Source organism: Emys orbicularis, chromosome 2, assembly GCF_028017835.1.
Source record: "Emys orbicularis isolate rEmyOrb1 chromosome 2, rEmyOrb1.hap1, whole genome shotgun sequence".
Lineage (NCBI taxonomy): Eukaryota > Metazoa > Chordata > Testudines > Emydidae > Emys > Emys orbicularis.
The window spans coordinates 92368719-92381939 of NC_088684.1; the positions used below are offsets into that span (position 1 = coordinate 92368719).

A 13221-nucleotide genomic window follows, 5' to 3' on the forward strand; every position below is an offset into this window, starting at 1 on the left:
ATAGGGCATGCAGGGTAGAGTTAATAATCCAAATAATTTCATCAGCCTCCTGGGGGAAAAAAAAGCTTTCTGATGGCTCATGGTCTTTACCAACGTATTTTTTGCCCAAGATAAGATTCAAACCAGAGCTGTGATCATTGCATCAGGGTCTCAGTTGCTTGAGAGTTACCCCCAAAGAGTGCATGCCACCCACTAGCCCTTTGGAGAAGCAAAAATCCCATTATTAGCAAAAGTTTAAACATACCTAACACGCTTCAACTAAACTGAGTACATTGAGCATGCATAGAGGCACAAGAGTGTTTGTAGCCTTGAAAGCATCACAGCAGCTGGGGAGAGCTCAAGGGTCCTTTGTGTCAGTAGTGGGGCACAGAGCTGGCCTTGCTAATGGGATTGTCATCAGTGAGGTGTGGCATGAGAGCAGTCTGTGAATGATGGGTTAGTGAAAGTATAATGTAAGAGTGGGGGGCTGTAAGATTTAACAAGTGGGGGGGTTGTTTCTGGGGAGAAGGCTTAGTGTTTGAGTGTAAAACAGGTGTAGGCAGCTCCTGTTCAGTACAGCTCACCTAAAAATGGTAAAATAACTATCACTTTTAATCCCAGGAGTCTCTGGGGAATGTGTGATTTTCCCAATGTTAGTCTGAATGGCAATCAGGGCTTGCCTGATTTCTCTGAATACAGAGGAGAATTTCCCTTACAGGAAGCTATCCTTCCTCTGAAACTGTACCTATTACCCATAAACTACTTGCCTTTGACCTTAGTTTTGAATTTAACAGCCCCTACAAAGTCTTTTGTCTCATAGTAGTGGTTAAGCCTGTTTCCTATTCTTTCCATTTTCACCTTGGACAAAGTCTCCCATCCCATTTTTCCACTTGGTCTGTACAAGTGGTAAATAGCATTTACCTTGACTTGATATTTAAAGGTCTTTTGAAGTAACTTAAGAAAATTTTCATATTCTAAAGGGCTTTGAATCATTTTTTTTCAGTATATTGGGGGCCACAGGAAGGTCATTACAGTCTCCAAGTGCACGTCCTCGTGTTTAAGACAGTATTTTGGCATTCTATCCCCCCAGAAGGAGAAATCCCTTCTTGGGGGAATTAAAGGCTGCTCCAGGGACCACATCTGGGAATGGTGTGCATATTACCTTACAGTAACTACAGAGCAGTGAGGTGGCCCTATTTCACATGTTTCATTATATTGAATGTTGCTGCACTTGCTGATTCAGCATTTAGAATTACATTAATGTTAAATAGTCGTTCTTAGGGTTCTGTGTAGATGGAATGGGAGTATTATTTGAAGAAACCTTGCTGATCTACCAAGCCTTGTTCCACTGCTTTTCTAAAGTTTAAGGAAATGCATGGTGTTTTTTTTTTTTTTTTTTGCACAGTATTTTCATAATATTTACTACATTAATCTGCAAGACCCTTAGCTAATGTATTTTGTAATATTTGTCTGCAGAAACTATTGTAGCTGTAACGTCAGATTAACATCGGGGATTATAACATGAAAGTGAACAGTGTACTTCTGGTCAAAGGAGGTACTTTGCTTCACACAATTCAATATTGTGGAGGCAGTGACTGTTAAGAATAATCAAATGTTGTTACTATAGCTGAATTGTAAATGTTAATGCATTAGGAGAATTTCCAAGTGCCTCACATTCACCAAGCTGCCACAGGAATGGATTCTGCAACTGCTAGTGATGAAGATTCACATGAATTGGAGAAAGCTGGACATACTGTACAAAGAGAACCATTCTTCTTGCCAAAAATGGTAAGATAACTGGTATGTAGGACTGTTTGATGATAAATCTTATTAAACTGTCTTCTTCATTATCTAAATAACCTCCCTTGGAACAGAAGCCTGAAAGTAAGTAAGTTTGAAAGCTGGTAAGTGACTAAGCTAACAGGGATAGTACTTTTCCTCATCAGAAAGTTTATTAAAATTGAATAACTCTTAATCTTAAATCTTTGCACTACAAGGGTTATTTTGTAAATGGTTTACTGTTAACTTGAACAACTCTGTAGATGTATCTATTGTAGCTCTGCACCTATTTCTTCAACAGATAGGCGAAACTGACCAGCCAAGTTTTAGACCTGGACTAGAAGGCAATAGTTCTGATGAGACTTCTGTTGGAACAGTAGCCAATAATTCCAAAATAGAATACAGTCAGTCTGCAGAGGATCAGGTTATTGGTCCATCGGTAACAGGTACGTGTATTTGGCAGTTGTGTACTTCCTTTTGGTAAGTTTAGAGCTTATGTTCATAAATTGCTAATGCGCACTACTTGAAAACTTTGTCACAGGAAAGACACTAAAATGTAGTTGAGATTACACTTCCTTTTCAACCCCCTTTAAAAAAAATGGGTAGGCAACTCTCCCCCCGAAAATGAATACAGAAAATTACAGTGTGACTACCTAAATCAAAATAAAAATGGATTGATGTTGGTGTTACTCCAAGTCTCTTGTAACTTAGAATCTTCCCAGAACAGTATTTTTATTAATTTAAAATGGAACCATAATTGTTTATCCAAACTTCCCTGGTAACTAATTACTCAGCTGTGTCTATCCACTCTTTGAGGCTGGGGAAAACAAAGCCCACAATGAGTAAACTTAGCAAACAGGGACTGTGCTAGAGCAATCTCAAAGGTTGTTCATCCAAGAATTCAAGATTTATAGAAGGTTTTGGAATTCAATTGGTGTTGGGCGTTCTTGCTGGGAAGGAGTTGGGGGTAAAAAAGTACAAAATGTACATGTTTTCTTAAGGTTAGCTCTCAGTATTTCAGTTCCTATCCCTCACCTTAATCTTGTCTGGCAAAGTTGTTAGTTAGCAATTTAAGAACATTCAGATTCTGAATCTGAGGAATTATATCCCTTCCATACTCTTATTTTAGGGCCTGATTCAAAACACTCCTGTAGACTTAATGGGCTCTGGATCAGAACAGAGTCCATTCAGGGGTGGAACAGCCATTTCTGCTGAGCTAATCCACTAAATCATTTTGGATGCCTGGTAAGTGAAGGACTGTTAGGCTGATCCGATGAAGGATACAGTGTTCTTCTTCTGGCCAGAGATGTCAGGTTTGATGCTGCCGTCAAGAGTGTGGACTGACTTTTTGGGGGGATCATTTCCCTTTCTCTCATCCTTTTGGCAACTCCTTTCTTTTTTTGCGGCTGCGAAGACTGCAGTTACTACTGACCAATGGGCCTTGGAAGTTATCTAGAAGGGACATGCAAGTCAACTCCTCTGCCATCTCCTGTCTCTCCTCAGGGACCCCTCTCAGAATTGCCTATTGCCTTCAGAGAGACTCTTCTGTTGGGTGCAGTGGAGATGATGCCTCGAGTTCTGCAGCAAGGGATTCTATTCCCATTACTTCCTTATTCAGAAGAAGAAAAGAGGATGTTATCCTCGTCATTTGTCACTTCAGGTGTCAAATGCTCATCTTTTTTTCTGTAATCCCCGCTTTAGAGCCCATGAATTATTTCATGAGTCAGTTTGTAGATGCTTCCATGTGTGCATTCGTTCAGCTAACAAGTATCTGTGATTCATGGTCAATGACCTTCGCTATCAGTTCAGAATCTGACCATTTGGACTGTCAGCATCTCCAAGAGTTTTTACCAAATCTCTTTTGGTGGTAGCAACTCACCTGAGAAGACAAGGCCTTTAATTGTACCCATATCTTGATAACAGGTTGATTTGGGGGCCACTGATCACAGCAGGTCACAAAAGGAGGTTCAAATAATTCTCCATCTATTCTCCTGGCTAGGCCTGAGGCTTAATACAGGCAAAATCCACCCTCACCCCTATCCGTTTTATAGTTTATATGGGCAGTGGTGATACCTTTCTCAAGGAAAGTTTTGCGCAGTGTGTCATTTCACTTCGCACCTATTCTCTGCCAAAAATCTCAGTGAAGAGTCTGCCTGTTTGTTGTGACACATACTGTGACACTTGTTTTTGTGACCTCCATGTGCAAGGTTGAGTCTCTACCCTCTTTAAGGATGGGTGAAATCTGTTTACCAACTGATTAGACACAGCATGGACTTACCTGTAGAGGTCCCACGGAAGTGCTGGAATCTCTGCTGTGGTGGACAGACCTTTAAAACGTCTTCTGTGGTGTAATGTTTTAATTCTCTTCCCCCGTCCCTCAAACCTTTGTTATAGACTCATCCAAAGAGGGCTGAGGCATCTAGACAACCTTTAGTACAGGTCCTGTGGTCCAGGGTGGAGCACGTTGCACATAATACTAGAATTCAGGGCTATCCATCTAGCCTGCAAGGAGTTTCTACCCCTCCTGCAGGGCATCACAACCCCAAATCCTAATGAACAGTACGACACCAGTGTGTTACAGAAACCGATGGAGTGAGATTGCCTCCCTTAAATCAGGAAGTGGGATTGGTCCATCCTTCATCAGCTCAACCTAATGGTCTTTCGCTTACCAGGCATCCAAAATGATCTAGTGGATTAGCTCAGCAGAAATGGCTGCGTCACCTATAAATGGAGTCTTGGACTCCGTTCTTGATCAGAACTTCCTAGAATGGTGGGTCCCCCCCACCATAGACCTCTTTGTATTGACTTTGGTAGCATAGTGTCCTATATTTTTGCTCCTGGGAAGGAGTCTGAGTTCTCTGGCAAATATATTCCTGATTCAGTTGGAAGGGAACTCCTGTATATTTCCTCCCATCTTTTTAAATCCCAGAATCCTGAGGAAGGTATGACAGGACAGTGGCCAGCTGGTAGTTCTGGCATTGGTGTGTCAGTTCTGGTACTCCAATGGGATGCACCTGACACACTCTCCCACTTCCAAACTTTCCAGGCATCATTTCTCAGAACCAAAGTCTTGGGTTGTATCTGGACCAGGCAACTCTCTAACTAACAGCATGAAGACTAGCTGGCTGGCTGTTGACAGGAGCTGTTCCGAGGCAGTACAGGACATTTTGGCTCAGAACAGGAAGGTTTCTAAAAGACTGACAGAGAGATAAGTGGAGGTGTTTTTAAGTGTGATCCATTAAAAGATCTCTTCAACCCATGGATTCCTCTATTCCTGTTACCTTGGACTATCTACTGTCTTTGAAGCACTCAGGTCTGTCTATTAGCTCTGTTGCAGTGTACTTAACTGCTGTCACCACATCATCCACCTTTTGAGGATCATTCAGTTTTTCCCGCCCCACTGTATTAGGGTTTCAGGTGTGCCTGCTTCATATGTTTCCACCAGTCAATGAGCCCTTTCTTATCTAAGACTTGAATGTGGTGCTTCTATCATTGATATAACCTCTTTATTTAACCTATGTCATGGTCATTCTACCACCTTTCCATTAAGACAGTGTTTTTGGTGGCTATTACTTTGACTCACAGTGTATGAAATCCAGCTGTTGGTAGCAGGCCCTGTATACACCATATTTCCCAAGGACCATGTTATTCTTATACTGCATCTGAAACTTTTTTGCCAAAAGTGGTTTCAGATTTTCTTATTAAGCAATTTATACACTTACCTGTATTTTGTTCCTAACTCTCATAGTTCTTCTGCCTTGGCAATGTTCTTAGATTGTCTTTTTAACTGTAAACAGCACAGCCGTTTTGTAAATAGTTTAGGCTCTTTGTAACTTTTGAAGATCAATCTGAGGCAAACTGTTACCCACTTCAAGAATCTGAGAGGAATCACAGTATTAGGGTCTCCAATGTGTTGAACAAACAACCATCTCTCTCTTAGGTTAGGATATCGTCTGCTAAAGGTCCGATAACATCAGTAGTAGCATGCTTCCATGGGAGTCCCTCTTTCAGAAATTTATAGGTCAGCTACTTGGAGTTTGTCATACATTTACTAATCATTACTTCATTGTTCAGCCTGTAGATGAGACCCAATTTGGCAAGCTGCCCTACAATTATTTAGATAGGACTCTTATCACTTGCCTTCACTAGGAGGTAAATTGATGGGATCCATGTAGCAAATACTAGAAGAGAAGACAATTATTTACCTTACAGCAACTGTTCCTTCAAGATGCTTTTGGCCAGCTAGATCCCACAGCCTATTCTCCTCCTCTATTGATACAGAGCACAGTATAATTTTGGAGAGGGTCCAGGAGATTTCTCATAGACTTGTGGACATTCTGAGTTCAGCAGGGCCTTCTAGCATAGTTCTGCCTATCAATGACAACATACTAGAGCCTGCCAAATCCTTGTGGCAGATGCCATCCTTTGTGCCTCTGACAGCTAAAAGAACTGAGAGAATGTACCATGTCTGTTTTCAAGGATATGAACATCTATATACCCATCCTTCTCAAGGTTCTGTAGTTGTCTCAGCAGTGAATGAAAGAATGCGTCAGGGTTGTCCCTCTTCTACCCCAAAAGACAAAGAGGTAAAGAAGTTAGACTTGTTTGGTAGAAAAATTTATTCTGCATCTTGTCTACAATTCCACATTGCTAATCCACAAGCATTATTGGACAGATACAACATCTCCCTCTCGGGCAATATGCTTAAGTTCTCAGACAGGTTGCCAGAGGATGCCAGACAGGAATTCCAGGCTCAGTTAGACGAGTGCAAGATGATTGCTTGCACTCTCTGCAATCATTCTTAGGAGAGGCAGATTCGGGGGCCAGAGTCCTGGCATCTGCAATATGTGCAGATGTTCATGGCTTCAATCCTCGGGCCTTCAGCAGGAGGTCCAGCAGACTATGCAGGATCTCCTTTTTGAAGGTCCTATCTTTTCTTGCAGAAGTAGGCTGAAATGTTCCACGATCTCAAAGATTCGAAAGCCACGTTGAAATTGTTGGAAATTGACACGTCTTTCCCTAAAAGAAAGCAATTCTGCCTTAATCTCTGTAGAAATACCTACCTTTTCCACTGGGACAGCCTGATCAATATAGAAAACAAGGCAAAACAGGAGAAGATGAACTCTTTCACTTCAGTTGGTTCTCCCAGACTGTTAGGAAATTCCCAATAGTCTGTGTGCCTGTATTGTCAAGGACAAAGTACCAGATTGCGATGTACCAGTTTCTCAATCCCCCCCCCCCTTCTTTTTTTTTTTTTTTTTTTTTTTGGTAGAAGGTTACCCATTTCCTATGTGCCTGGTCCCATATTACCACATATTGATAAATCCTAAGTACTGTGAAACAGGGATGCACCTTGTAGTTTTTCTATCTCCACACCACACCGTGTTGCTCTTCAGGGACCACTCATGAAGATGTCTTCATCTGAAAAGTACAGTCTTTTCTCCGTTTGGGAGCTACTGAAGAGGTTCCCACTCTTAAGTGAAAGAAAAGTTTCTATTTATGCTATTTCCTGATTCCGAAGGCAAAAGAAGGTCTTGGGGACCAACCTGGACTGGCAAAATTTGAACAAATGTTTTGCATGGTCACCCTAGACTCCATCATCCCTCTCACTGGGTCCCAGCAACTGGTACGCTGCCCTCGACTTTGTAAGGAGTAGACAGTATGTTCAGGATCCAACACGTCTTCAGTGTTCTGGGGCTGATTAACAAAGATGAGTCAGCCTTCTCCCCAGTTCAAAAATTAGAATTTATAGGGATGATCCTGGATTCTATAGTAGCCAGAGTGTGTGTATGTCAAGCCAGATTCCAGACATTGTTAAACATTTCTATATATCTCAAAGCCTATCTATTTACAACAATAAGAAACTGCCGCAGACTACTGGGGCACGTGGCCTACTTGCATGTATGTGGTTTGGTATGCCAGATTTTGTCTCAAAGTTACAAGGCTGGTTAAAATCATGTACTTTCTGGCTAGTCACCCATTGGGCATGCTGATTTGAGTGTCTGCAGGAGTGCTGGCCACCTTGGACTGGCGGCTTGATCTGGCCAAAATATATATGGGAGTTCCATCTGCCCTGCTCTTTTATCAACATAGACTCTGTTTACAGATGCTTTTCTAGATTGGAGAGCTCACCTAGGAAACCTGCCAACTCAGGGTCTGTGGTTTCATCAAGATTTGGCTCTCCACATAAATGTGCAGGAGTTGCAGGCCATGCTTCTGGCCTGTCAGGATTTTCGTCCTCACGGATCCCACTATTGAAGCTCTGTATGAACAGACGGAACGGCCACATCAGACAACGTTTGTCAAAAGGCAATACATCTTTGGAAGTTTTGTATCTCCAAAGTAAATCATGTAAATGCTTCCTACCTTCCTGGTGTTCAGAACAGCTTGGTGGATCACCTGAGCAGATAATTTGCCGGGGGGAGGAGGGAATCATGAATGGTTCCTTAGCTCAGATATTATGAGATTAATTTTTCAAAGCTGGTGTATCGCTCACTTAGACTTGTTTTTGCTCCTTGGTTAACTTTTTTTTAAGAGTTGAGGAATCTATTCCTTGAAGCTAGGCAAGTCATTGGGCTCTCTCATTAAGGATTCCTACCACTTGAACATTCCTTGATCTCATCTAATTATTCTAGGTTTTTTCTGTCTGAATACAGTTTTTGAGGTTAAAGTGTCAGTTTTGTTTTTGCGGCTTCTGAGAGATCCATTTTGCTAACTCTGCTCTCATATTTATTAGAGATGGTCTCTATCCATTCATAATTTAGATTTTTGTAATGAACATATGTCACGATACAGGTATAAACCAAAATAATCCAATACATTTTTATTTGCTTCCCTTGCTGCATGCCCTTCTATTTTAAGATGATGTAGGAGTATTTTGCTATAGTCTTGAGTCGATGACCTAAAGAAATGTCCCTCTACTTTTTCTCTTCCCTTTCCAAGTAACAAACTTTTATGGGTATTTGTAACCTTTTTTGTTTGACAAATTTTCAATTTTTTACACTGTATTAGGATTTTTCTCTTTTTGGTTGGGTGCTTAATTGCGTAGTTCTAATGTGTCCTTTTCTCAGTGCTAGGGCCTTTCTTAATTTGATTTTTAATTGCTTAACTTTGTCAAATTACTTTGCATGAAACTTATCAAGAGTTTTTTGACCCAGAAGTAGCTTTTTATAGAAATCCATGTGACTGAGTTACTCATGTAACTTTAATTCAACCACTTCCTGATTACAGAGTATTTAACTGTACAGCCTTAGTATACTCCTTGTGTAGCTGTTGGTGTGGTTATAAACATGACTTCAAAAATTTACCCAACATCTACTAGCCCAAGTAATAAGTCTGCTTGCCATGTCAAAGTATGTGGGTACTTTGAGTTACACCCCTTCTGCTTAGTCTTTTGTTGACTAGGTTGGGCCTGAAAAGTAGTCTCCTGGAAGCTGAAGTCTCAACCCATCTCCCCAGTAATGTTGCCCCTCCATATACCGATCGGTTAATGGTGGGCCACCCTAATAACATACTCCCAGCCTGCCCAAATACAGGGAACAGCAGACTGAGGAACAGAATCTACAGCCATCCAGAAACCAGCAGTGGTGGGTGCCCTGCCTTTCATTGTAGCAGGGCACTCTTTTCTAGGCAGTTGGCCCTGTTAACAGCACCCTAACAGGCAGAAGGCTCTTAAGGTTTAAGGGAGTTCCTGCCACACTAGCAAAGATTTCTGCATGTGGGGGCCACCCAAGCAGAGGGCTCTGAGGGAGGCAGAGAAGTGCAGCGAGACCCAGCCATCTGCTGGGATGGTGGTGTGTCATTAAGGGGGTCCCACAGACACAGACCTTGGATGGGGTAGGGTGGATCCCCAAGGCCCTCTATTACAATGGTGAGCATCCACCTAGTACACCTTACTCTGACTGCTCTACCCTTGTCTCCCCTAATAGTGGCAGTGCTGGCTGTCTCTGCATACTTAATAAGACATTACTACATTAGTTACATTCAGTACATGTTTGGTAAGTTCTCTTCAACCATAACAGCATAAAGCTTAAGCAGTTTTTGTAATAAATTAAACTGCAGAAGGTAATGGTGCTTGCCTGGCAAAAATTTCTACTTGACAGTTCTGCTTATAATGCATGCTTTAGACTCATTTACAGACTGTAAATTTTAATAGAATCACTTAGTGATTTGCACCTGCAAATAGCTTGTTTGAGCAACTTGCCTAGTAACCTAACCTTCAAAAATCATACTCTTGCAAATAGTTCAAACTTCAGGATTATTTCCGCAATAGAACAGAATGGACAGAGAAACGGCAACCATCGTTCAGACTGAGACTCAAAAGCAGCAAACTAAAAGGCAGATTGCCTTTCCATATTCATATTGAAATAGCACTGAAACGGATAAGTTCTGGCATACAAAAGAAAAATAGGAAACCAGATTTTCAGGATACTCTAGATCAGGGATAGGCAACCTCTGGCACGCGTGCCGAAGGTGGCACATGAGCTGATTTTCGTGGCACTCACACTGCCTGGGTCCTGACCGGTCCGGGGGGGCTCTGCATTTTAATTTAATTTTAAATGAAGCTTCTTAAACATTTTAAAAACCTTATTTACTTTACATACAACAATAGTTTAGTTATATATTTTAGACTTATAGAAAGAGACCTTCTAAAAACATTAAAATGTATTACTGGCACACAAAACCTTAAATTAAAGTGAATAAATGAAGACTCGGCACACCACTTCTGAAAGGTTGCCGATCCCTGCTCTAGATTGATGCTTCTAAACCTTTTCCATACTGTGACCACATGTTACAACAGAATTTGTGGATACATCTGGTCACTAAACAAAGGCAGCCCTTGGAAACCTGTTTGTAACCCTTATGTTTTGCCCCTTTGCCCGAAATGACTGCATGTTAAACTACTATGGAACACATGTGACCACCTCAGGTCTCTGGGTCCAGCCAGGGAATTGCCAAGTGTCTGAACCTCAGCTGTTGTTTCAAACAAACATGTTACTGACCCAACAAGCTACCCTCTCAGTTTTGACCAGCTGCGCAGACTTTGGACCACATTGAACGTTTGTTTTGCTTAGCAACATAAGCAATAATACTCCAATTCAGATTGGACAACTCAAAGATCAGTTTTTAAGATCATTGGACCTTAGTCAGTGAGTTACAAGAGAGCCAAAATTACCTCATGGTAAGTCTTTCCAAAGTGAACCACTTTGTGGGTGTTCTCACAGCAGAAAACTTAAATTAATACCTAGTAAACCACTTTATTTCTCTCATGCTGCAGGAAATGGTTGTGGCTTTGGAGATCTTGGTAGTGGAAGTGAAGGAGCAGCTTTGGTACCACTATTTCCCCCTAATATGCAGAGTTTTGATACAGGGGGAATTGGAAGAAACATAACTGGAGAAGAAAATGAAGTCTTAGACCAGGCTTCTTCCAAATGTATGACTCTTGATGATATTCCTACTCACAATGAGGTACAAACAGTTCCTCAAACTTTTGTTACAACAAAGAAAAAAAATCAATTTTTTTTGTGGTTGAATGCTTCCAATAAGTCTGTATTTAAAATATTCTGTCTTAATTTTCTGAGGACTTGTGTATTATCAATGTGGGGTCTTTGGCAATGTGTCTGCAACTCCAGGTGTCAATAAACATCGTATTTGGCTCTGTAGGATGTGAAGAAGAAAGGATATTGCTCCTCTAGCGATGAGCAGGGAGGAGATCTATACCTAGTCTATACAATCTTATCCTCTTTTCCCCCTCTTCCAAGACCGTGCTGAATGGGCTAATGTGTACAGATTTCTGGAACTGTACTTCTGAGTCAGCCCTTAGAGCAGAGGGAAGACTCCAGAAGAGGGGAAGCAGAGTTAGTTGAGATGGGTCCTCTTTAGGTGGCCATATAATAAAGACTAGTATATCTCCTCCTCTTGAGGGCATTCTACACCAAAAATTTAAAACATCTGCACACAAAAAAATAAAAATTCTGCGCACAATATTTTAAAATTCTGCAAATTGTATTTGTCAAATGTGGATGCTCCAGCATGGCATTGGGGAGCACAGCTCACTGCCTTCACAGAGGTGGAAGATGACTGCAGTTCCCCCCAGCACATGAACTTAGTGGTGAGGCTGCACCTAACCCTGACACACTGCAATAAACGAGCCTGCCCAAGAAACGTCCAGGACCCTTCCCCTCTGTGCCAGGTGCACCAGGGGTGGGTGGGCAGGCAGGCTCAGCAAGGAAAGATCCAAGTGTGGAGGGGCTTAGTGTGGGGGGATCCAGGTGTGGTTTGAGAGGGTTCTGTGTGGGGCAATCTGGGTGCGTGCGGGGGGCGGTGTCTGGATGCACAGGGACTTGGGGGGTTCTAGGTACAACGGTAATGGGACTCTTCAGAGGGGTCCAGGTGAAGGTGGTTGGGGCTCAGTGGGGGGGAGGGGGAATCTGGGTGTGTGGGAGGATAGAGCTCGGTGGGGCTCACTGGGGGGGTCCAGCTCCTGGGGCTCAATGGGGTGAAGATCCAGGTGCAACTGGTTGGGGCTTGGTGGGGTGAGATGGGGATCTGGATGCAGGTGGCTTGTCGGATGGTCCAGGTGCAGGGGGAGTGGGGCTCATCGGGGGCAGGGGGTGAGACTCAGCGGGAGGGTCTCAGTATGAGCGGGGTCTGGATGCTTGGGGTTTGGGCGGATGGGAGAGCAGCTCCCTGTACAGGAATCCTTCCCCCTGAAGTTGAGGAGCAATGGGTGCAGGAAACGGGGGGGTGGATGTGTGTGTGTTTGCAGAGCTTCCTTCAGCTGGGGGAGAAATCTGGGGGTGAGTCTGACCCAGCCCAGGGTGCCATGCAGGGGAAGAGGAAGTCCCATCCTCCCCAGCCCGGCTGGGACTAGGAGTTGAGCCCATCACACAGTAGGAGCCACCATCTGGGTCTTCCCCAGTCCCACCCCCTGCCCTACAGGGATTTACCTCTCTGCTGGCTGCCCTGGGCACCCGAAACATACTGCTGGGGAGGGTCGTATGACCGTTCTTGCGGCTTCCTTTTGCTTCCCCATCAGAAAGTCTTTGCTTCTCTGCAGAAAAATGAAATCTGCAGGGGACATAAATTCTGCGCATGCTCAGTGGTGCAGAATTCCCCCAAGAGTAATCTCCGTGGACTATTTAAGGGTGGTTTTAAAATAGCTTTCCTAAAAAGATAGTTGTCTCTTGTATACAGGTATCACTGTATTTTGTCACTACAAATGGTCTGGTCTGTTTCCTTCCGACCCCCTCCATCCTGATTCCTTAAATTTGTGGCATTAGCTTAGGAGATCTGGGATGTAATTTCAGGCTTTCATGAGAGTATTCATTGAATCCTGTTTAATGTATCCCTTCTTATCTTAAATGCAGCTTCAGCATAGTATTAATAACCTTGCTGCTTAATACCACATGAGGGGAAGAGAATATGAAAAAAACTAATGTGGGGCCACAAACACTAAAATTG

At 42.7% G+C, this 13221-nt stretch overlaps 1 protein-coding gene across 1 annotated transcript in view; it reads left to right on the forward strand.

Annotated features, from left to right (window-relative positions):
- Positions 1 to 13221, forward strand: part of CEP192 (centrosomal protein 192) — a 185828-nt gene that overhangs the window by 42476 nt on the left and 130131 nt on the right. Inside the window, exons 9-11 of the mRNA XM_065398324.1 lie at positions 1633 to 1767; positions 2060 to 2204; positions 11036 to 11226. Of these exons, the coding sequence (XP_065254396.1) occupies positions 1633 to 1767; positions 2060 to 2204; positions 11036 to 11226 (471 nt within the window). The remainder of the gene's footprint in view (positions 1 to 1632; positions 1768 to 2059; positions 2205 to 11035; positions 11227 to 13221) is intronic.